The 24,986-nt window shown below is 46.9% G+C and overlaps 1 protein-coding gene across 10 annotated transcripts in view; it reads right to left on the reverse strand.

Moving 5' to 3' along the window:
• Positions 1-867: 867 nt before the first annotated feature.
• SUGP2 (SURP and G-patch domain containing 2) overlaps positions 868-24,986 on the reverse strand; it is a 31,992-nt gene continuing 7,873 nt past the window's right edge. For 2 of the 10 annotated variants that reach the window (XM_045585856.1, XM_045585859.1), the window contains exons 4-11: positions 20,571-20,691; positions 19,252-19,739; positions 18,149-18,260; positions 11,879-12,384; positions 5,723-5,784; positions 4,324-4,460; positions 3,427-3,547; positions 868-1,107 (exon numbers count right to left, since the gene is read on the reverse strand). In XM_045585856.1, coding sequence (XP_045441812.1) covers positions 3,427-3,547; positions 4,324-4,460; positions 5,723-5,784; positions 11,879-12,384; positions 18,149-18,260; positions 19,252-19,739; positions 20,571-20,691 — 1,547 coding nt within the window. In that variant the 3' untranslated portion in view covers positions 868-1,107. Of the gene's footprint in view, positions 2,593-2,856; positions 2,960-3,000; positions 3,240-3,426; positions 3,548-4,323; positions 4,461-4,558; positions 4,590-5,722; positions 5,785-11,878; positions 12,385-18,148; positions 18,261-19,251; positions 19,740-20,570; positions 20,692-24,986 lie in introns of those variants that run through there. The other 8 variants (XR_006742421.1, XR_006742418.1, XR_006742417.1 and 5 more) reach the window with 8 other exon arrangements.

Below are 24,986 nucleotides of genomic sequence, written 5' to 3' on the forward strand. Positions count from 1 at the left end.
CTCAGGGCATGGCACTAAGGCCCATATCACACACCCACTTCCCAGGTTCTGATAAAGATGAAGGCAAATGTCTGGGAGGTTCTGGGCTGACAGCAGCTTCCCTCATTGTCAGATGGGCCCTCACCACTCCTGAGTGTCCTCCGAGACACAGTGGGGAGAAGGAAGACTCAGGGGTCCCAAATCAGCTTCCTAAAGAGCCTTGTCTCATCTGTCGCCATTTGATTTGCTGATGGATCCCCTCCCCAACCATTTCCCTTCCCTGGTGCCCTGGGTACGTCCAAAGCCTGCCTCCTGCCTGTGCCATGCTCAGGTGGAAGCCCCTGCAGGCCCATGTGTTCACCCACCTGCTGTGATCTTTGCCCTCTCCCCCAACCTGAAGGGCCAGGGGTAGCGGGTAGAGGAATCAGACACAGGCTACCAGCACATAGGAACAGCAGGGAGCTTTGAAGACACCCAGAAGTTGGCCTCTTGGTCAGGGGGAGGTCTAACTGTGCCTTGGTTTATCTCTGACAGCTAGAACCCCAACCCTGGGAGTCGGCAAGGCCTTGGGGGTGGGGGGGGGGCATTCGGGGCAGCTAAGACAGGGCTCCCAATCACAACACCCTCTCAGAGGTAAGTTTCTGTTCCTAGCACCCCCCCCCCCTCCCAAGAGAATCTGCCTGCTCCCCGATGTACTGGGTCCTGACCACTGCCTGCCCTCGTCTCCACACCTTCGGGGCTTTCCCAGTTACTGACCAGGCTCCCACCCCGGCAGGCAGAGGCATGCCCTGAGGCAGGGTGTTTATGATCCGGTTCCTGTAGGCACCACATCTACCATGTACCCCAACGGCCTGATTTTATAAATACATCAATGGAGACCGTGGAAGATCGGGTTCCTCTACATTTATTGCAACTGCTAAGTGATTAACATTCACAATTTCTTAGATTAAAAACAAAACTTGCATTTTGTAACATCACAAACGTCTTCTAGGTTTTACCAAGGACCAAAAACACTAAAATTCTCTATTTGATTTCCAGTGATGGAAACAAGCCAGAGACAGTAAGCACCCAAAGTGGCGAGTTAGCACTTTCCGGATGCCTGTTGTCCTCACGGGAGAGACCCTGGAACTAGAATGACAGAAAAGACGCTGTGACTTTGACAAGGCCACACACCCGCACACGCACTCACAAGTTCCCTGCAGAGCATCCTTTGCTGAGAGAGCAAGACTGCACAGGGGGCCAGCACGCACTGGTCCCCGGCTAGCAGCTGGCAGAGGGCACTCCACCATGCTCCACCCTGGCACCTGCAACGCCTCAATGTTGACTCCACAGGAGAAACGTCATGTAAGTGCTCAGAAGACTTTGCAGGCTCAAGAAGTAGGTGTTTCCTTTAATACTTGCAAAAGGTTCATGTCCCCAGGAGGAGTGGCAGGAGGTTGTGGGGACAAGGCTCACATCCTGAGAATGCCTAAAGCATTTTGCTTGTGAATAAAAGTGGAGAAAGTCAAGGATGAACACTAGCTAGAGTGAATATGACATTCAGAGCTACGCTCCAAAAAAAAGAGAAATGTGCTGGGGGATGTCCATCTCACTCAGGCCAACAGGTACTTTGTGACCAAGGCCGCTCTCAGAATTCCATCCTGTGGCCCAACCCACAGCCAACATGGACGGCTGACGGAAGGACTAGGAAAGAGAGGAGTAGAAGGTGAACTTCCAGTGTGCTTCTCCCAAAACACACCACCCTTGCAGGCTGGTTCGCCTCTGCTGAAGGACCGCCAGCATTGCCATGGCCATAAAGATGTGCTGGATGCCAAAGCAATAGAAGTGATCAGAAGCAGGCAGAGATCTGGCTATACCTGACATGTAGAGAGGTGGCACCAGGCAGGTGAGATGTCATGGTGAGCGGCAGGACAGACATCGATAAGACAGAAGCACAGAAGCAGGACTATAATTGGGAGGTCTGTGGTCTGAGAATGCAAGGGTTTCTTGGCAGCCAACACAAGCAGCTGACAAGGTAACTCACTGCTGTGTTCCTCTGATGTACCATCAGAACCGCAAAGTTATCTAGATTTTAGCACATATTTAAAACTTCCACACTGCTGTTTTAGGAAGAAGCGCTGAGGTTATCACAGCCTGAGAATTTAACATGTAGTTGCAAAGCGCAGAGAGAAGCTGGAAGGGGTGGCAGTCATATACCTCGAAAGAGCAAGCCCACCCAAGAGGATCCTCCCAGTTCTGTAAAAGGGCCCTAACAAAACACTTATTTCCACTGCACACATGCAAAAAATGAAGAGTCTGGGAGAGTTTATCCCCACCCCTTTGTAGGAAACCTCATATGTGGTTTAAAAAGAAAACACAAACTGTGGCTTTCTTTGTGGATTCTAAAGAGAATTAAAAATTGGGGGAAAGTTTCATCAGTGTCGTGACTACTCCCCGCTGAAGACAGCTGTATGGTACCGTTGCTAAATTGTGTTAAGTCTCTTGGGATGCAATTAAGAGAGGAGACTCCATAAATAACACATTCATGGAATCAAGTATCTCCACTTGTTCAGAGCTTCAGCGCTCCACCGACAGGCTGCGGTGCCAGAGTACAGATTACATCCCGTTTAAGTTCTGGAAACAATAAGAAGACACAATTGGTAATCATTTCAGCATCAAGTCTGCTAACAGAACATTCTGGAGAGCAACGTGCCAGGCCAGCACCACCTTCTGTGGGAACGAGAAAAGACTCGGAGAGGACTTGCTGTCCAAAGCAGTTGGAAGAAGAGGAGAGGCAAAAGCAGATAGGAAGTGGTGCATTCTTTTTTCCTTAAGAAAAAGAAAAGCCAGCAGAATCTCTGCATCAGAAACCGCAGACATTGGTTTTCATGTACACACTGAACTGACTTGGGCTCTGGCTCCAGGGTGGATCCGGGGCAGAGGTGGCGTTTTTAGAATAATGGTTGCTTCGAGGCTTATCTTTCTCACCAATGGTTTTCATCTATTTAAGGAGAGAACAATTTTGTTCAAAACTGAGTTGGACATGATGAGTGAGGAGGGAAACTAAAAAGAGCAGAGAAAGATGAGGATATTCATAGGGTCAAGACCCTTCAGAAGGAAAGGATCTGAAGACGGTCCTCTGAGGCCAGCGCCCAGGTCACCCTTACACTTGGGGACACAAGACCACTCCTGTGACAGCCTGGGAGTCCGGACTGAGGCCCCGCAAGCAGGCCACGTGCAGCTGTGCTTGGTGAGTGTGGCACTCACTCCTCCAGCCAAACCTGGAAGGTGAGAGGGTGGGGGGACAACATCCGCATCCAAAGACTCCTTTTGTTTCCCTCAAAGATTTTCTTTTGTTGAGGTCTGGTTTTGGAGTGTGGGGGACACCAACTTTTGTGGAGGAACCGTCGCTGCATATCAAAGTGCCAGCTTAGGCAGGTTGCCCAGCGCGCCAGCTCGTGCACATACCTATTTGTTGGCTCGTTTGTGTCTGTACATCTGCATCATCCTCTGACGGAAGACGTCAAACGTGTCTTCCTTGTGCTCCTGCCCTTCGGCGCCCAACCCCTCCCCTTCGGAGGCCGTACCCCTAAGGAGCAAAATGGAGCGTTAGCCACACCTGTACCCAGTCCCGGCCACCAAGAGATTGGAAATGGCTTGAGCAATCAGAATGGACAGAAGTATGTGGCGGCAAAGGAGAGGGAAGGTGCAGATGTGATCCCATAGGAACAGGGCACTCACCTGTGTGGGTGCTCAGGAGCCTGGATTATAGCAGAAAGCCCCCCCCCCCCCAACTTAATTATCAATGAAATAAATGCCTGGATTTAACCAATTAACAGGGTTGGCCCCTGGTAGGGTTGCATATGGGTTTCCAGAAAAAGAAACGTGCTTCTTGGCTTCCTGGTGTAACTACCTAGAATCACCATTCAGCTTTTTGACAATGTGGCCAAATGTTAGGGGCCAAGAAGCCATTTAAGAAATCTGCATAAGCAGTCTACGGCCATACCACCCTGAACGCACCCGATCTCGTCTGATCTCGGAAGCTAAGCAGGGTCGGGCCTGGTTAGTACTTGGACGGGAGAAATCTGCACAAGCACAGCAAGGAGCAGGGTGAACAATTGCCTATGGAAATGTCTGCTTCTCATCTCATCTGAAGACTCCCTTCGATAAAAACAAAGAACAAAATAACCTCCCCACCCACACACCCCAAAAAACTGCCAACTTAAACTAAGTTCACCATGAGGGAAACCAAGAATTGGGCTGCGGGTGGAAGGACTTAGGACCAGAATTCCAAAGGAAGCCCCTTCTTCTAGGCACAGGCACACCACTTCCCTCCCTCCCCAGCCCCAAGTGCCTGATGCATACATGCCAACGGGCTCCCGGATGCCCTTCCCACAGGAGCCCAGGCCGTGGCCTTCCTTCCAGCCCATCTTCTGCAGCATCTGGAACCCCAGGTTCTTGTCGGTCAGCTTTTGCTGGGTGAAGTCCAAGTCCTTGGGTTTCTAAGGAAAGAGTGCACCACGTGGGTTACAGCAAAGTGTCCAGAGCGAGAGCCTCCAGCATGGCCCGGCACTGACACCCTGACTCCCCGGACACTCACCGTCAAGCCAGTCACCTTCCCAGTTCTCAACCTAGAAGGGACAAAACACCTAGACAGACACTATGAGTTCAGTGACAGGAAGGGAAGCACACTCTGAGGTATGAAGTAGAGTGTGTGTGTGTGTGTGTGTGTGTGTGTGTGTATGTGTGTGTGTGTGTGTAAGCGAGTGCATGAGATACTGACTGGATCTGGGGGAGACGGGAGGTGAGGGGGTCTTGACAGGAGGATGGACTGAAGTCCATCTGCAGGGCATTAAAGGAGGACGCAGAGGAGGGAGGAGCTTGATGTTGGCTGGGGCAAGAAAAAGGGACAAACAGCAGTGCAGGAGGGATAGTGCAGGCTGAAGGCCAGGGGAATGATGGGCAGGAGTTGCTAGCCCTGGGGCGCCAGCTACCATCAGGAAATGACCTAAGAACAGAGGAGATGGAACCTGCCACTGACATGACAAGGGTGCCTGTCATGCTCTCTCTCACAGGCCCGGAAAAAAACAGCTGGGTGAATATGGTCAGGGCACATACTGAGTTGTGGATTCAATCCCTGGTTGGGGCACATATGGAAGGCAACTGATCAATGATTCTCTCTCACATTGACGTTTCTCTCTCTCTCTCCCCATTTCTAGTTAAACTCAGGCAGGGGTCTTCAAACTATGGCCCGCGGGCCACATGCGGCCCGCAGAGGAGTCTGATCCGGCCCGCCAGGTTTTTTGGGCAGTGAGCGCAGCCGAGGGGTTACAGTAGGAATTAGTAGTTCATATAGTCCGGCCCTCCAGCTCTCTGAGGGACCGTGATCTGGCCTCCACTTTAAAAAGTTTGAGGACCCCTGAGTTAAAGCATGTGGATGAGGATTAATAAAATTAAAATACAAAACACACACACACATTACAGTCCACTAAATCTGAACCTCTTGAGGACCAAGACATTACTTGTTCATCTCTCCATTCCATTGCACACATCAAGTCTCAACTATCTGTTAAATGGACTTCCCTTCTGTGCTTTGGACAAAGCTGAACATATTGTTTTAAAAAGCCGCTGAAGAGAAAAGGCAGTTGTTGTGCTTTGTACATTTACATCCAGTCTGAAGCATGGGTACTGCTTAATCAAAAGCCACAGTGTCCTTTGAGACTCTGACAAATTCACACGAGGACTCACAAATAGTCACACCCACCTTCTTTTTGGACACAGGACGACCCCCAGGCCTGTCATAGGCGATACGAACCGGTTCATGAACTGGAAGACAAAAGAAGTGTATCTATGTTCTAATCCACATAAAGAGCTCGGCGGCATCACGACCAAACGGGCGACTGGTTACCATGAAGTGCATGGAGCACCTCTAGGTCCTCCCCTTCTCTGGCCCCCGAGCCACTCACCATTGGGGGGGATGATTTGGCGGAGGGACGGGACTGGGGACTGTTTAGCGGCTGCTTTGAGGGGTGGCTGTGAGCTTAGCGGAGCAGTCACCCAGGCGGCAGTGAGTTTGCGGAGCCTCATGGAGCAGTTGAGGGGCTTGGAGTGGGGAGCTTCACATAGCATCACAGGGCGGCAGAGGCCATGCGATGGAGGCCAGACTTGGCCTAGGGACCTTAACTGCGCATAATTTTATGCACGGTGGGCCTCTAGTATATATTAGGTCTAGTAATAATTAATGTCGTCTTCTAATACTTTTTTAAATCGAATTTATTTAAACAATACAACAAAATTTAATCAACAATACAGTTGCCGTTGTTTTCTACTACTTGTGCCCAACACTCAGGAAGCATTTTAATCCCTCTGTTGTAAAATTCTTGTGATTTTGATGCAAAAAATTCGGTCAATGCATTTTTGAGGCATTCTTCATTATTAAATTTTTTTCCAAGAAGAAAGTTTTGCAAAGAACGAAACAAATGGTAATCGGAAGGGGCAATATCAGGAGAATATGCAGGTTGAGGGAGAACTTCCCATTCCAACTGGTGCAGTTTTTCAGCAGTGATTCTTGCAGTATGAGGTCGTGCGTTATCGTGGTGAAGAATTACGCCCTTCCGATTAATCAGCGCGGGTTCTTTTTCTCTTAAAGCTTGGGCTAACCTTTCCAATTGGGCACTATACACTGCACTTGTAATGGTTTGGTTAGATGGTAAAAGTTCATAATGAAGAATTCCTTTAAAATTCTGCCAAACACACATCACTTTTTTCGCATGCAAGTCAGGTTTTGGCGTGGGCTGCGGAGCCTCATTTTTGTCCAACCATTGAGGCCGCCTTTTCAAATTAACATACAGCACCCATTCTTCATCTCCGGTAACAATTTGTTCTAAAAACGGCAAACGGTTTTGACGAAAGAGGAGCGAACTGCAAATTGTGACTCTTTGATTATGGTTGTTGTCGGTCAACTCATGAGGAACCCATTTTCCAAACTTTTGGACTTTGCCAAGTGCACGCAATTGATTGGAAATTGTTTTTTGTGAACAATTTAAAGTTGTCGCAAGCTCTTGTTGGGTAATTTGAGGATTTTGCACCAAAAGAGCTTGAAGAGCTTCTTGATCAAAATTGGACACACGGCCTCGACCACTCTTGTCATCTAACGAAAAATATCCCTCGTGAAATTTCTCAAACCAACGCTGGCATTTTCTGGTGCTAACTGCATCTTGACCAAGAGCACTACAGATGTTTTTTGCAGCCTCACTTGCTTTTCTTCCTAATTGGAACTCGTAAAGCATGCAGTGCCGAATATGCTCTTCATCTGCCATCTTCTTAGCCCTAGTTTTGCAACAAAAACCAAACCAAACACAAACTTTTTCAAGCAAAACTTGTTAATTGCACTTCACACGTTCTGTAGATACCACGTGTTTGAAGGTTATGTCAATACAAGTCAACGCCAAGCAAGATTTTAAATCAATGTTAAAAAACGACATTAATTATTACTAGACCCATAACCTATATAAAAGCCAAGTGACTAGCCATAGCTTTGATGTGCACTGACCACCAGGGGGCAGATACTCAACACAGGAGCTGCTGAGCTGAGGTCACTTGGCAATGGTGGTTCTTGGGTGATACCGGGAACCAGAGAGGAGGGAGCCTGATTCTGGCGTGTGTCACCTCAGAACTGCCCTCTCGCAACCCAGGACCCATCGGGGGATGTTTAAGAGCCGGTTTTGGCCCGATCCCCGTAGGCCAGGCCAACGGACTCCCCCAAGCACAATAGGGGCCAGAGAGGGAACGTAGAAGGGCTCTGGGGTGTGTCCGGCTCATTTTCCCAGTCCTAATAGGCTGAACTCCAGCAGCAAGCTAATCTACTGGTGGTTAGTGTGTATCATAGCAACTGGTTGATCAGTCAGACACTTAGCATATTTGTCTTTTATTATATAGTATATGTGCTTTTCCCATATTTGAGAGAAAATGAGGGCTGTACAATTTTGCCTAATAGCCTTTCAGCTGACAAAAGGTGTTTACAACATGCACAAAGGAGGTGCTTGGCTTAGCTCCTCTCAGGAACTGTGTAACCCTGGAGCATGGAAGCTGAACACAGGGGCTCAACTGAGGGCTCCTTGCTGTGGGAGAACCTTCTTAAAAATAAGATGCCCATGTTTATGATTAAGGACCAAACACATGGATCATCTTCCAGGACTACAGTTTGCTTCACAAATGAACTATGTGCAATGCTATGTATGTCCTCTGGCATCATTGTGACTATCCTACTTTAAAGAATTAAAGTTCACACAGAACTTTCCAACAAAAACAATTGTGTTTCTTATATAGAAAGCTCCAAGTCTCATTATTATTATTATTATTATTATTATTATTATTATTATTATTTAGTAACAAAGGGGAGATCTGCAGGCCTTTTTTTTTTTTTTTTATCTCATCAACCACTCAATTAAAAAACTGAGAAATTCCAAAATAGAAAGGACTCCACTTTCCCCCAGTGAGGACATACTTAAGCATTCTGATACGCTACCACCACCTGCAGTAAGAGTTCAGTAGAACAGTTAGCAATCCACTGCAATGCCAAATTAACAAACACAAACCATGGGAGTGTTCTGTTAGTGGGAAGCTATATTAACACTGCTGGGTGTAAATGTGACAGTCTCAATAACATAGAACAACATGGGGGGTGACAAATGATGGGGCACTGTTTACCACCACCGCCACCTTACACACAAGTATCACAGTATCAGTCCCACACTTGAAACACAGCCCAGGCTTGGCTGTGCGGACACTTGGATGGGTAGGGCTATGAGGAGTAGCCTGAGCCATGATCAGTCATAAAAAGGCGACAAACAATAACATTCCACTTACTGAGCCTAGACAAGGCAAGGCCAGAAAACAATCAGTGGTTGCTGGGGGCTGGATAGTAGAGGGGACTGTAGACACTTTCTGGGGACAGGCTCCAGCTCAACTATACTATGGGTTCATGCCTGTGCCATTTACCAAAACTCCTCAAACTGTCCACTTAAAAGAGATGAATTTTATTGCTGGAAAATTGTACCTCAAGAAACTTAACACAGGAGAGCAGGAGTGACCTCCACAGAGCACATGGCTCCTGCTAATGGATATATGAGACCAGCCCTGTCCCAAGTCCTCCCACCTCACTGTCACAAAGCAAGTGCCATAACTCCAGCCTTCCTTGGCTCAGAAGGCTGGGTACCCCTTCTCCCCCAAGGCCATGGGCAACAAACATCTGAGATGACCCAAGCTAGTTCTCCCATAGTCAAGGCTAACCTGCTGGAATCTGAGCAATAAGGGAGACCCTGAGCAGTATGTGGTATCTAGAAGCCAAAGATTACTCGGCAGAGTCTCTTTAGAGTGCTATCATTAGACAAATGGAAAAGTGAGTTTCACACAAACACTGGCAGGGGTACACAAAACTACTAGAACTGTTTTAGGTTAAAAACCACAAAACCAGGGAGAAACCAAGATGGCGGCCTAGGTAAGCACCTAAGCTGCCGCCTCGCACAACAATTTCAAAACAACAACTAAAAAACAGAATGGACTTCATCCAAAACCACAGGAAAGCTGGCTGAGTGAAAAAAATCTACAACTAGAAAGGAGGAGAGAGGCTCACAGATCAGCGGAGCCGCAAAGTGCTGAGGTCGGGAGATGTTCATGCGCAGAGAGGAAGGGCAGCCGAGTGCCTGGTTGGTGGGAGGGGAAAGGAAGCCCCCGGCTGCACTGAACCCCAGTTCCGACTGCACTGAACCCCAACCCCGTCCGAAACCCCATGGACCCAGGCTCATACGGGTGGAATCTGGACTGTAGAGAAAAGCACCCGGAGGCTCAGAGACTGGGAGTCTCAGGGAAGCCGGGAGTTGTAGCGGGCAGAGTCTATAGTTGTGCACGAGTGAGTGCGCACAGAGAAGTCTGACCACGGAGATTGCCGCAGCCCTCCATAGTGGAAGGAGTTGGAAGCTCCAGACTACAGAGACCCAACCCAATTCCAGGTGAGCCCCTGGCACACACACGCTCTTGCAGGGGGAATCTGGACTGTCAGGAGAAAACTCAGGGGAGCCGTGGAAGGCAGAGGTCTGAGGTGCGTGCACAAGGGCAGGACTGACTGGAAGCCAAGACTGTTGGCTCAGCCTTGAGACTCCAACCCATCCAAGCTGAGCACAGAGGCTTTTGCAATTTTGCAAGTCTGATCCAATAAGACTGTCTCCAATACAGAAGGTATCCCAGAGTAGACACAGCTGATACTCACATCCAATTGGCCTGGAGGTCAATTCCTTCCAGTGATACCAACAACAATCAAGACTTAACTACAACAAGGCTGTACACACAGTCCACAAAGGGGAGCACCAAGAGTGTCTACCTCAGGTAACTGGGCCATATAGGACACCAAACACACAAAGCCATCAACTCAGGGAAGCAGCAAAAATGCCGAGACAAGGAAATAGATCTCAAATGAAAGAAATGGAGGAGAACAAAAGACTGGAAATAGCGTTCAAAAACCACAGTTATAAGGTTTTTCAAGAATTTCCTAGAAAAAGCCGATAAATTTAATGAGACCCTCGAGGATATGAAAAAGGACCAACTAGAAATTAAACATACACAGACTGAAATAAAAAATATTATACTGAGACCCAATAGCAGACTAGAAGAACACAAGAATCAAGTCAAAGATTTGGAATACAAAGAGGCAAAGGACATTCCTCTAGAGAAGCAAGAAAAGAAGAGTATCCAGAAAGTTCAAGATAGTGTAAGGAGCCTCTGGGACAACTTCAAGCGTACCAACATCAGAATTATGGGGGTGCCAGAAGAAGAGAGAGCGCAAGATACTGAAAACCTATTTGAAGAAATAATGTCAGAAAACTTCCCCCACCTGGTGAAATAAATAGACTTACAAGTCCAGGAATCGCACAAAACCCCAAACAAAAGGAATCCAAAGAGGACCACACCAAGACACATCATAATTAAAATGCCAAGACCAAAAGACAAAGAGAGAATCTTACAAGCAGCAAGAGAAAAACAGTTAGTTACCTACAAGGGAGCACCCGTATGATTATCAGCTGATTTCTCAACAGAAACTATGCAGGCGAGATGGGAGTGGCAAGAAATATTCAAAGTGATGAATAGCAAGAACCTACAAGCAAGATTACTCTACCCAGCAAAGTTATCATTCAGAATTGAAGGGCAGATAAAAAGCTTCAAAGATAAGAAAAAGCTAAAGGAATTCATCACCACCAAACCAGTATTATATGAAATGCTGAAGGGTATTCTTTAAGAAGAGGAAGAATAAAAAAGATAAAAATTATGATCAACAAATACATACATATCAACAAGTGAATCTAAAAATCACGTGAATTAAAAAAATCTGAGGAACAGAATAAACTGGTGAATATAATAGAATCAGGGGCAAAGAAAGGGAGTGGATTGATAATTATTAGGGGGAAAAAGGTGTGGGGGGTGCAGGAAAATACTGGATTAAAATTGTACACCTATGGATGAGGACAATGGGGGGGGAGGTAAGGGCAGAGGGTGGGGTGGGAACCGGGTAGAAGGGAACTATGAGGGGAAAAAGGAGAAACAATTGTAATAACCTGAGCAATAAAGAGTTATTAAATTTGAAAAACAAACAAACAAAAAAATCCCCCCACTGAACCACAAAAACAAAAACCCCCCACAAAACCAAAGAACCCTGTTGAGGAGGATTTGGGAGGTAATGTCCAGGTGGGCGGGTGGAATCAGAGGTGGAGAGGTAACAGGTCAGCTGGTTATCTTGTGGCTGAGGGTCAGCAAATTCTTCAAAACAGCCAGCAATGTCTCTACCTGTTCCACAACCAAGTACCACTGACTCCTCTTCAAGTGCTAAGCAGAAGGCTATGCAGGGTTCTGCACCAATGCTGGCACTCACCTTTGGGCTCTTGGATGAGACACAGCCTCTTGGGAGCCGGAATCATGCCGACCTTCAATGACTTGCTGCTGACTCTCTTCCGGGGAAAGCAGGCCTGGGATAGGCCAGACGTGCCAGCAGGGCCATCTTCAGCTGCCTCGCTTGGAAGGCCATCAGTCGGGGAGCTGCCCTCGGAGCCCTCAGAAGTAGCTACTTCTCCTGAAGCCCTGGAGGGCCCTCCAGGAGTGAGGGCCTCCTCCTCCTCATCTTCCTCTTCCTCCTCTTCTTCCATCTCTTCCTCTTCCTCCTCCTCCTCCTCCTCCTCAGGCATCACCTCTAGGCTGTCCAGCTCAACCTCCTGGTGAGGAGGCTCATTAGCAAATTCTCCTTCCCCTTCCATGGATTCTAGGGCGCTCTCGCTGGCATGGAGGTTCGGCGAAGGTGATGTAAAACAAATCGATGGGCACAGTTCAAATACCTTCTTTCGGTAGAATTTGAAAGCTGAGCTATTTTGGTCTTGTAGAAACCTGGGAAAAAGATGATACATATTGGTTAATCAGGCAGTTCTCTGAACATTCTTATTTGCTGAAACTGTCTGAATGGACCTGATGAAGCTGGGGGTGGGACCAGGGAGTGAATAACCTGACCTCTTCCTATCACCTATGGCTGGTGGTGCAGCTTTGCAGTGAGATAGAAAGTTTGAGGAGCCAAAATGTGAAGCCTAATTGCTTTTCAGGGGAGGGAGGTAGAGGAACAAGGTATGTAGCAATGACCAGGGAATGTGCTGGAACGAGCTCTGACACTCAGCCCCGATATCCAACCTGGCCTCACCCATCCCTTTCTAGTGAAGCCACTAGCCCTCTGGACCTCTGCGCGCTCTCTGTGACTAAGGTCCCTCTCATATTTCCAGGTACAAGATGGAGGAAGCGTGTCACCCACGGAACTGCCTGTCTTGTGTTCTGCACAGAATCTGTTTAAACATGGTGGCGATAAAGCCTCTCTGAGTCTTCAAGTTCGAGGACCTCCTAGAACCGTAGTCACAGCTGGGGGAGAGGGTTGGCTGGTGTGAAAAACCAAAACATGCAGGAAGATACAAAATACACTTGGACCAAGGAAAAGACAGCCCTTGTTCTTGGACAGGACAACTCGACCTCATGAAGATGTCACTTCTTCCCTAGTTAACATATTAATGTTGAAAAGTATCTCAATAAAAGCATCATTTGTTTCTGGATCTGGACAAGATGATTCTAAAGTCCACAGAGAAAAATAAATATGCAAAGACATCTGGAAGAACTCTGAACTAGCTCCTCCAGATATTATAAGGTAGTATAATGCCTCTAAGTTAAAACAGCATGGTATTGTGATTAAGAGGTACAAATTGGTAGCTGCAAATTAGTCACAGGAATATAAAGTACAGCATAACACATAATATTGTAATAAATATGCATAGTGCTAGATAGGTGCCAGAATTATTGGGGATCACTTTGTAAAATTATATAAATGTCTAACCACTATGCTGTATACCTGAAACTAATAAAATAATATTGAATGTCAACTATAATTTAAAAAAAAGCATGCTTTTTCCATGAATAGATGGACAAACAGACCAAAAGAAGAGCTAGAAACAGCATCTGATGAAGGGGGCCTCTCAAACCTCTCCAAAAAAGAGTCTTTTCGCCGAAACCGGTTTGGCTCAGTGGTAGAGCGTCGGTCTGCGGACTGAAAGGTCCCAGGTTCGATTCCAGTCAGAAGCATGTAAGTTGGTTGCGGGCACATCCCCGGTAGGGGGTGTGCAAGAGGCAGCTGGTTGGTGTTTCTCTCTCATTGACGTTTCTAGGTCTCTATCTCTCTCCCTTCCTCTCTGTAAAAAATCAATAAAATATATTAAAAAAAAAAAAAAAGAGTCTTTTCAACAAGTGGTGTTGAGAAATATGGGAAGCTTAAAAAACAACATTTAAATTGGATCCATGCTACAACCTCTGCTCCCAAATAACCCCACACAGATCGGAATATAAACATAGAAACCAAGCCATACAAGTTATGTCAGGAAGTACATAAATGTCCATAACCTTAGTGTGGGGAGTTTCTTTCTATGACTCAGTACTAGGGGTAATAAAAGGAAAAACAAATTGATAAATCTGAACTTCTGAAGAACTACCCATAGGCAAAGTGAAAGATAAACATCAAAATAAGAAGGAAATGTATACAATTACCTCACAGATAAGAGCTCTTAAAAAATCAAGAAAAAAGCTGAAACCCGTTTGGCTCAGTGGTAGAGCGTCGGTCTGTGGACTGAAAGGTCCCAGGTTCGATTCCGGTCAGAGGCATGTATGTTGATTGCGGGCACATCCCCGGTAGGGGGTGTGCAAGAGGCAGCTGGTCGATGTTCCTCTCTCATCGACGTTTCTAGCTCTCTATCTCTCTCCCTTCCTCTCTGTAAAAAATCAATAAAATATACTTTAAAAAAGTCAAGAAAAAAGAAGCTCAAAAAATCCAACAGAGGAAAGGGCAAAGATGAAGAATTTCTACCCTCCAAAAGGCATTGCTGGAGCCTGGTCAGTGTGGTTCAGTGGTTGAGATTAACCTATGAACCAGGAGGTCATGGTTCGATTCCCGGTCAGAGCACATGCCCAGATTGTGGGCTCGACTCCCAGTGGCAAGTGTGCAAGAGGCAGATGATCAATGAATCTCTCTCATCATTGATGTTTCTCTCTCTCTCTGAAATCAATTCAATTATATATATGAAAGATACTGCTGGAATGAGAAGTCAAATCAGACTGGGAGAAAATGCAAATCATCTTTCTAATAAAGAACTTGTATGAAGAATATACAATGAAAAAAAAAAAAAAAAAAAAAGCCCTAGCCAGTTTGGCTCACTGGATAGAATGTTCGTTGGCTGTGGACTGAAGAGTCCCATGTTTGATTCCAGTCAAGGGCACATGCCCGGGTTGCAGGCTTGATCCCTAGTGAGAGGGCATATGTGTCAGGATGGCCGAGTGGTCTACGGCGCCAGACTCAAGCTTAGCTTCCCTAGTGAGAGGGTGTGCAGGAGGTAGCCAATCAATGATTCTCTCTCATCATTGACGTTTCTATCTCTCTCTCCCTCTTCCTTTCTCTCTGAAATCAATAAAAATATATTTTTAAAAAAGTATACAGTGAGCCCAGTGGGTGTGCTCAGTGGCTGAGCGTCAACCTATGAATCAGGAGGCCTGGGTTGTGGGTTTGATCCTCAATAGGGGGCATGCTGGAGGCAGCTGATCAATGATTCTTATAATTGATGTTTCCATCTCTCTCCTTCTCGCTCTGAAATCAATAAAAAAAAAAGAACTCTCAAAATTCATTACTAAGAAAATAAACAGCCCAATTAAAAAAAATGGGCCAAAGATCTGAAGAGACACTTAAAGAGATATGGAGAGTACATGAGCACACCAGAAGATGCTCAGCATCATCAGTCCTCAGAAATGAGAATCACAGTGGGATACGCCCTCCCGCTCCCATAACTGGGACAATAAAAAGACAGACACTAGCAAATGCTAGTGAGGACAGGGAGGAACTTCTGGGACTCTCACCCAGGCTGTTGAAAAGGCAAAATGATGGAGTCACTTGGAAAGGAAGTTTGGAAGTTTTCTCAAAAGTTAAATGTGGACCCACCATGGGAGCCAGCCTTTCCCCTCCTCGGTATTTATCTGAGAAATAAAAGCAGTTGTCCACAGAGGTCCTTATACATGAATGCTCACAGCAGCTTTATCTGTAATAATCCCAAAATGAAAACACCTCAAATACTGTCAAACAGGTGGACAGGTAACATACAACGTCTCACTTCTCTCAGCTTATGTATAATTTTTATTTTACTGCAAATGCTCTATTTATTTTAAAAGTTAAAAAAAAAATGCCCTGGCTGATAGTTCAGTTTGTTGGAATGTCATCCTGTATACTAAAATGTTGCGGGTTCGATTCCAGGTCATGGCACAACTAAGGTTTTGGGTTTGAACACAGGTCAGGATGCAGACAGGAGGCAATTAATTGATGTTGTTCTCTCTCACTCTCTTAAAAAAAAAAAATCAATAAAAAGCATATTCTCCAGTAAGAATTAAAAAATAAAATTTAGCCTGGCCAGTATGGCTAAGTGGGTAAGTGTCGACCTATGAATCAGGAGGTCACAGTTTGATTCCTGGTCAGGGCACATGCCCAGGTTGTAGGCTCGATCCCCAATGGGAGGCATGCAAGAGGCAGCCGATCAATGATTCTCTCTCATCATTGATGTTTCTATCTCTCTCCCTCTTTCATTCTCTCTTAAATCAATAAAATACATTTTTAAAATTTTAAATTAAATGAATTAAAAAAAAGCTCTAAAACTGAATATCCACAGAACCAAGTGAATCTAACTGTATGTCAAATTGATTACACAGTCACACACACAAAATGAATAAACTCATTAATGAGCACAATAGAGATATAAATCTTTCAGGGAAAAAGAAACACAAAGACATTTTGGCCTTGCCCAGTGCAGTGATATTCAAACTATTTTATGAGCACTGGGGGACAGAATGCATCACCCCACCAGATGTTGCTGTAGGACTCAGGACTCTCGGTGTTGGTCAGGACAGGATAGCATGTTCTGAAAAACATTGCTCAAAAAAAGGCTACAAAGCCCTAGCTGGTTTGGCTCAGTGGATAGAGCGTTGGCCTGCAGACTAAAGGGTCCCAGGTGCAACTCTGGGCAAGGGCATGTACCTTGGTTGTGGGCACATCCCCAGAGGGGGGTGTGCAGGAGGCAGCTGATCAATGTTTCTCTCTCATCGATGTTTCTGACTATCCTCTCCCTTCCTCTCTGTAAAAAAATCAATTAAAAAAAAAAAAGGCTACACAGAGGGTGAGGAATAAACCCAAGACCAGTTGGCTGCCAACTACCCAGGATGATGCCGTTGTCTTGCAAACTTTCATTTTAATGGGAAGAAAAGGAATGATAAAAGCCCTGGTTGCTGTAGCTCAGTGGTTAGAGTGCTGGCCTGTGCACTGAAGGTCATGGGTTCTAATCCTGGTCAAGTGCACATACTTGGGTTGCAGGTTCAATCCATGGCCCTGGTTGGGGTGTGTATGGAAGGCAACCAATCAATGTCTTTCTCTCATTAATGTTTCTCTCTCTCTCCCCACCTCACTCCTTTCCACTCTCTTTAAAAAAAAATGAAAAAATATCCAAATCAATGAAAAAATATCCTCACATGAGAATTAACAAAACAAAACAAGGGCTTATGAAACACTCCCAGCTTCCCTGTACTGAGCTGTCCCCCTCACTGGCCTTGCCAGGGCAAGATCCTACATGCCATAGGCAGCCGCACTCTGAAGCCTGCAGGTGACAGTTCCTGAGGTCATCATGCCTGTAAAAGGCAGATCCAGGCAGAGTATTTGCAAAGCCACCAGTGCTCTAGGCAACTGGTCTGGGTCTCCCAAGAAGCAGAAGGTTCCCTCAGTGCAGTGCCCAGTCAAAGTCCAAAACAAGCTAGAAGAGCATGCTCGGTCATCTCTGGGTCCAAGAAATGCACTAGTTAATGTGAAGTTTTAAACTGCATCTTTATTAGACTAAGGCACAGCTCTGCAGCATATTGGAGCAGGGCAGAGCCCAGGCAGACTGTAGGATACAATGTACAAAGCAGGAAACCTACCTGCTCCCTATGTACTCCCACTAGCTCTGAGGGGAGCCCATAGGGTTATGGGTCAATAACAGGAACCCAGAAGGAGGCAATCTGTATCCCAGAGGCAGAGCTACTCCCTGACTCTGTGTGCTGAGTCTGAGAAACGGGGATAATGATGCACCTTCAAGTGCGAGGGTGTCAGGCTGTCACTGCATGGAAGTGCTTGTTGCCCACACTTTGGCCAGGGACCACTATCACTCCATGAGCAGCAAATTCTTATCAGCCCTCAGCAGCCAGCATGACCAGGGAACAGTGCCCTCCTCCTCCTCAGACCCCTGGGTGAGGACGCACCCTCCCTCATTCCACCATTGTTCTGACTGCTCAGATCCTGGGGACACTGCCCCTCTGCCCAGGGAGCTCTCTCTCTTCCCTTGGGAAACTCCAATTTGGCCTTCGAATCCACTTTACATGTCCCTCTGGGGAGCTTCTCCCCATCCCCTCAATATCCCACAACAAATGCTCCTCCCTCCAGCTCTGAGCGCAGCAGAAGTCACAATTTACCCCACGTGACCCGAAGTGTTTGTCAGGCTACCTTTTGGCTCTCAGGAGATCTGTGGGGTGAATACACTCAAACCAGAAGGGTGTGGTGGGTACATACCACAGGTCAGGGTTGTCGGCGCTGTTTTCTATGCTGAATTGTTCAATCTCTGGTCCCACCTGAGCAACAAATTTGGCCAGTTTCTCTGCAGTCTCCATAGTCTTCAAGTCAACTATAAAACAAAGCAACTGTCATGCGTAAGAGCTGCCACTTCCCGTATAGACATCATGGGGCTGTGGAGGCTAATTACAAAGACAGTTCCTCATGTCCCCTCCTGCATATTTGCCTTTTGCTCTGTGACTCTGCGACTCTCCTCTCCCTGGAACTGGGACTGGCCCTGAGACTCCTGCTAGCCAACAGGTATGGCAGAGTCCTGGGGCTCGGGTGCCTCTCTCAAAGGCCTGACACCAACCTCAGGTGAACCAACCCAAGCAGGCTGCTGGGTGATGACAGGCACATGGCCCAGTCACTCAGATCACCTCAACCAGCCTCAGACAACCAGCCGCTGCCTACAAACACATGTGTAGGCCCAGTCAGGCTTATGGTAGTCCTGTGTGAAGCCACAGTTTGGGGCTGCTTGTTCTGTAGCAGCTCTGGGGTAGATGTTTCCCCCCCTCTATGTTCCCATCTAGTGCTGAGTGAGAAGCACTGGTCGGGGGCAGGCCTGTTGCAGAGCAGAAGGTAACAGCTAGAAGACACAGAAGGGGTACGTTGGTAACTTCAGAAGAAACTGCAGGTCAGCTAATTCTGAAGAGGGAACGTAGAGACCTAGAGGGAAGAGGCAGAACAAGAACAGCGCAGAACAAGAACGTCCCTATGGAACGTAAACGGGGCAAGCACAAAGAGAAATGGATCAAAAAGTTCAAAGCCTCAGGCATGGGTGCACGGCATAAACTGGCGGTCAGCAGTAGGCAAGCAGTCACTGGGCAGTAACCCTCAGGACAGGAAGAGTGCAACTGAGCTCTCAGGCTGCCCCCTTGAGGAAGCAAAAGGAGAGAAAGCACCATTTCATACACCCATCCTCGCCAGGTCGCCATTGCTACTGCCCACTGCCCACTACCCACTACCCAGACCACTGAGGCCATCACAACTCTGCAGAGGCCCCTAGAGATTGGAGATTCAAGACTGGGGCTCAGAGGAGGGAAACACCAGTGAACACCCACCGTCAGCAGACAAGCAGGGAGAGGAGCTCTGAGGGGCTTCGGATATGTCCACTCCCGCTGGCTTGGGGGATGGGCCTGCAGCTTCTGAGCTCAGGTTCTGAGGAGAGGGCCGGGCGGAGTCTGGCGGGCAGTCCTTGGCAGCATCATTTCCATCTGGCTGGGGCGGCTTTCCCTGCAAGGAGCCTGGAACTTGCCGGAGGTGGTGTTTCAGCCGGGTGCCCGAGGAGAGGAGGGTCTGGGTTCCGGTGGTTGCTCTCCTCACCTTCCAGCCCTGGAGCCCTGGAGCTCGGAGCAGCCCCCGCCGTCGCCCTGGGAGGAGCCTCTTCTTGAGGCTCTGGACTGCCCGGGCATACAGCATGGCCCGGACTGCACATTCTGCAGCCATTGGCTTCTGACCCACTCCTGGTGGGGTCTGGTTTATCCGCTGTGCTTCTGCCAGTTTCAGCTTGTAATAGTTATACTCCAGACTACTGTCATCAGACAAAAACCTATGTAACAAAACAGGCATAGCAGGACATTGCTAAAACACCAGCATGGTCACATCATTGCTGCAAATACACTTCTGCAACTCTTTTCTACATGATGGCTTCTCTACTGTTGAAGGTTCCACTTGGTTCCACCAAGGATCCAGAGCTGGTCCCAGGTCACCCATTTTGCCCAGTGACTGCAGGGCAACCAGGAGCTTTGAGCAGTGGTAGAATCCTCCTCTATTTCTGTCATCAGCAGCCATGAAGGACCTCATAGCTCCTGGAGGCTTAGCTACACAAAACAGTTACCCTGGAGCCATGGAAGCATTTTGCTGCCAGGACATGACAGACATTGCTCCTGGACTCCATTTTCGGAAGGTGACACTCTTGAAATGGTGGGCGCTCAGTGACCTTTTAACTATATCACTTACACTAATAAGCAAGTACTGTATTTGTGATGAAAATGATTTTAATTTTAAAAAGTCCTATTCATATGAAGAGGCAATAAGGCAAAAGGAAGACAGTTGAACAAATAGTAGCGATACACAAATAGCTGCTGTGACATATCCCTTATCTTACACATATTCTTTGCATGTATATTGCAGCCATTGGTAAGCCAGCACAGCAGGGATGCAGACTTCCAAGACTGAATGAGAGGGGCCACAGGGCAGGTCTGCGGCAGGGCTGGTGCTTGAACCCTGGTGAACCTGATTCACTCTAATGTTCTTCTCAATGGTCAACACCACCGCTCAAAATAAACACTTTATCCTTCGCTCTGGACACCACCAGAGCGACATAGATGCTGCTGTGTGCTCTAGGGCAGGGATCTGGAGAGCTGAATTAAAAACCTACCAGTAAGCAGGGTCTTCCTTGAGAAGAGCTCTCTCTTTAGGAGATAGGCTGCCTCCAACGACACGTGTGACCAGCTGGTTGATGATGTCCACCACCTTGTGATCTGCTCGCTGGGGGACAGCTAGAACACACAAAAGGGATTTTCTGAGAAACACTGGACCACATGTTGCCTGGGACGATCAGGACAGAGTCAGGGGCTTAGGGTGGAGCCTAAGCAGGCACTAGCAAACTGAAATTTTCACTCATGAGAGACCAGCTTTGAAAAGAAGAAAGCAGAGTGTTAGTCTAGAAACCAATATATACAACTCGAGGCCCAGTGCACGAAATTTGTGTGTGGGGGAGAAGGGGAATGTCCCTTAGCATAGCCTGCACCCTCTCCAATCTGGGACCCCTCGAGGGATGTCTGACTGCCCGTTTAGCAAATGAATCCTACTGGGATTGGGCCTAAACAGGCAGTAGGAAAATCCCTCTCACAATCCAGGACTGCTGGCTCCCAAATGCTTGTCTGCCTATCTTCCTGATTGCCCCTAACCGCTTCTGCCTGCCAGCCTGTTTGCCCTTAACTGCCCTCCCCTACAGGCCTGGTCACCCTTAACTGCCCTCCCCTGCAGGCCTGGTCCCCCGCAACTGCCCTCCCCTATAGGCCTGGTCCCTCCCAACTGCCCTCTCCTGCAGGCCTGGTCCACCCAACTGCCCTCCCCTGCTGGCCTGGTCCCCCCACAACTGCCCTTCCCTACTGGCCATCTTGTGTGTTGGAGTGATGGTCAATTTGCATATTACTATTTTATTAGATAGGAGAGAGGCCTGGTGCATGGGTGGGGGCCAGCTGGTTTGACCTGAAGGGCATCCTGGATCAGGGTGGGGGTTCCCTTGGGTTGTGGGGTGACCTGGACAAGGGGTCTGGTGGTTTGTAGGCTGGCCACGCCCCCCAGTGACCCAAGAGGAGGCCCTGGTATTTGGATTTATTTATCTCCTATAATTGAAACTTTGTAGCCTTGAGCAGAGGCCAAGGCAAGCCAGGGCTGCCAAAGCTTGGCTTCCTCCATTGTCCAGAGTAGCACAAGTCTCCTGCTCTCTCCAGGTTCATGGCTGCTGCCATTTTTTGTTGGAATTTATCTTCTATAATTGAAACTTTGTAGCCTTCAGTGGAGGCCTGGGCCTGCCAGGGCAGCTTGGCTTCCTCCATTGCTGGGGAAACCCAAGTTTCCTGCTTACTGCAGCTCTGTGGCTATAGCCATCTTGGTTGGGTTAATTTGTCTACTTGCTCCTGATTAGCTGGTGGGCATGGCTTGTGGTTGTAGCAGAGGTATGATCAATTTGTGTATTATTATTTTATTAAATAGGTTATCCTCCCAAAAGCTGTAACAGCATAACCACCAGGACAGAAACAGTTACAGACTTACAACAACACTACAGAGTAATGTATGTATATGTCCTACAGAAGGAAATGGTATGCAGTACTCCATACCACTTCTCATGTATCATTTTACTTGAATGTTCACAATATTAAGGAGAAAAAATAAAGATATAAATGTATTTTGGTATAAAACATTTGTCTAAATTTTCTTCCCTCCTTACTATTTCTAATAGTAAGGAGGGAAGAAAAGACATATAAATATGGAAACATAGAAAAAGAAAATATACCAGAAAATTAACAGATGTTATCTATGAGTGCTAGATTTATTAGGATTTCATTTTCTTTGCGCTTAATCTACAAAATATAAACATATATGTGTTCTGTAACCAAAAAACATATCTATGTAAGTTTACAAAGAAAAATTTTCTAATTAAAAAAGTCAATGGCCCCAAAATAGGTGTTCACAGAAATATTTGCTGAATGTATGAGAACATCTTTAAAGTGTGAAGTTCTTCCAATATGGCTATAATTTACTATGTCACCAGTAACACAGAACTTGTGTCCTCAAATAATAAGATTGTGTAGTTTTCTGATATTTGCTAGTTTTGGTAGGACAGAATGGTCTACTCGTTTACTCATTCAGTAAAAGCCACCCCTGAACTGGAGGTTGTCGTTTGTTCTGCGGAGTAACTGCACTATCCTGTTCTTGCCTATGTCTGAGTTATAGCTTTAAGTTTATTTTATACATCAGTGGGAGCTCCTACACAGAATAAATCAATCTTGCAACTGCTATGTTTTTGCAAGAACTTCCCTTTCGAAATTGTTTTCCTTTCTTTTCGTTATCGGCTCTCATTTTATAGAATTGCTAATTGTACATGATTTTATAGAAAATTAAGCGTTCTAAAATCAGCAGCTTTCAGAAACAAATGCCAATAAATTGGTCCCAGCAACCATCTCTAGAGAAAATGACCATAGCAAAAGGGGTCCCAGAAATCCTTCTCCTGAGACTATATCCTTTTAAAGGAGGATTTAAAAATATAAATTAAAAATAGTAATAATCAACCAAAGATGTCATCCCAGCATTTCTAACACACTGTAATGAAAACAGCGGTGGGGCAGTGCTGGTGCTATCCACCAGCTGTCCAGATAGCCAAGGCTTATAGATGCCAATTACAAGGGACCGAGCTCTGCTAAGCCTCAGAAGCCTGTAGTAAAAGGCAGCATGAGTCCAACACCAAGGGAAAGGTGAGATAATTATTGTTAGGTTAATATCCCGATGCAGTGAGAGCTGTAAAAACACAGGAAGGGCTTTTGACAATCCTGTCAGAGAGTAGGTGGTAGCATTTTCAATACAGCAGGACTGCACCGGCAGACCCACCTGCCTACCAGCACCACGAGGGAAGGGTGGTGAGCAACTTTAGGTTACGGTGACTTTTTCCTCCAGGATTACTGTTACACTGACTTTCTGTTCCACCATTGGAAAGGGGCCTGCTTCTGGAAGGCTCCCCTCTGGGAGTAGGAGTAGCCAAGCACCTGAGGTGGGACCTACCAGTGCTAGTGCAGTAGGTGCTCCACAAGTCCGTAAAGGAATAAAGAGAATCAGGAACAAACGGGTTGGGGCAATGAAAGTGGAAAACCATGTCAGGAGGAAAGAGGGCGTGACCACTGCCTGTGTGCAGAGCCTGGGAGGTTTAGGCTTAGAGCAGTCATCCTGAGAACTAAGGAGGAGGGACAAGGAACACCAAACAGCCAGTAACGTCTATTACCTGCTTACTGGCCTGCCCCCTCCCTTGGAAGCCAGCTTTAACTGTAGATTATTAGGTGTACCTAAGTGACCTGCTGACCTTTAGCCAGTCTAGGAAAATGAGTGGGTGACTCTGTCACCCGGAACAACCAGGTTGTCCATCCTCAATGCAGCTCAACTACAGCCTCCCTTTGGCTTCCCTAACTCCCCAGGCTGGGACCTATTCTACATCCCCTTTAATCCCAGCTCCGGAGGGGCTGATTGTGTTTGGGCGTCAGTGCCTAGCACTTCCTTCTCCTTCTAGGAATACCTAGGGTGGAGGGGGGCTGTTTGAACAGAGCTTCTTAACCTTGGATGCAGGATAGTAGAAACCCCTGGAACATGCAGGCAAAATTGTTAAAAATATATGTTGGTGGTGCTTTTTGTTAAATCTCACCTGAGGATATATTTTTAAAAATATTTCTATTGATTTCAGAGAGGAAGGGAGGGGAAGAGAGAGAGAAACATCAATAATGAAAGAAAATCATTTATCAACTGTGCTCCTGCACGCTCCCCACTGGGGATCGAGCATGCAACCCAGGCATGTGCCCTGATTGAGAATTAAAACATGACCTCCTACTTCATAGATCAACACTCAACTACTGAGCCACGGTGGCTGGGCTGAGGATATTTTTTCCATTGCTTTCCTTTTTTTCTTTTTGTTAATCCTCACCTGAGGATGTTTTTCCATTAGGGAGAGTGGGAGAGGAAAAGACAGAAACATCAATGGGAGAGAAGCACATCAATTAGTTGCCTCCTGCAGGAGCCCTGACCAGGGCACGGGCTGGGGAGGAGCCTGCAACCCAGGTACGTGCCCTTGACGGAACTCAATCAGGGACCCTTTGTTCAGCATGCCTATGCTCTATCCACTGAGCCATACCAGCTCCATTGCTTTTCAGAGGGTGTGAAAAGGAGAAAATGTGTGTTGAGGAGAGAGAAACAGTGATGTGAGAGATACACCGACTGGTTGCCTTCCGCACGTGCTAACTAGTAGTGGGGAGCAAATCCAAAAAAACCCAGGTATTGTTCTTGACCAGGAATCGAACCTGTGATCCTTTGTTGCACGGGCTGACACTGTAACCACTGAGCACTCTGGCAAAGGCTGTATGTGAGTTTTTCATAGTAAAGGCTGTGGCTTTTCATCAGATTCCCAAAGGAGTATCTAAAGATTCCTGTGTAAGTTGAAGATTCCTCATACATGCTCATGGACTGAATGCAGACATGTATACTAGCCACTACAAGTTTTCTGCTAAAATTCTGATTTGTTTTCAGTTGG

This window comes from Pipistrellus kuhlii, unplaced genomic scaffold, assembly GCF_014108245.1.
Source record: "Pipistrellus kuhlii isolate mPipKuh1 unplaced genomic scaffold, mPipKuh1.p scaffold_m20_p_21, whole genome shotgun sequence".
Classification (NCBI taxonomy): Eukaryota; Metazoa; Chordata; class Mammalia; order Chiroptera; family Vespertilionidae; genus Pipistrellus; species Pipistrellus kuhlii.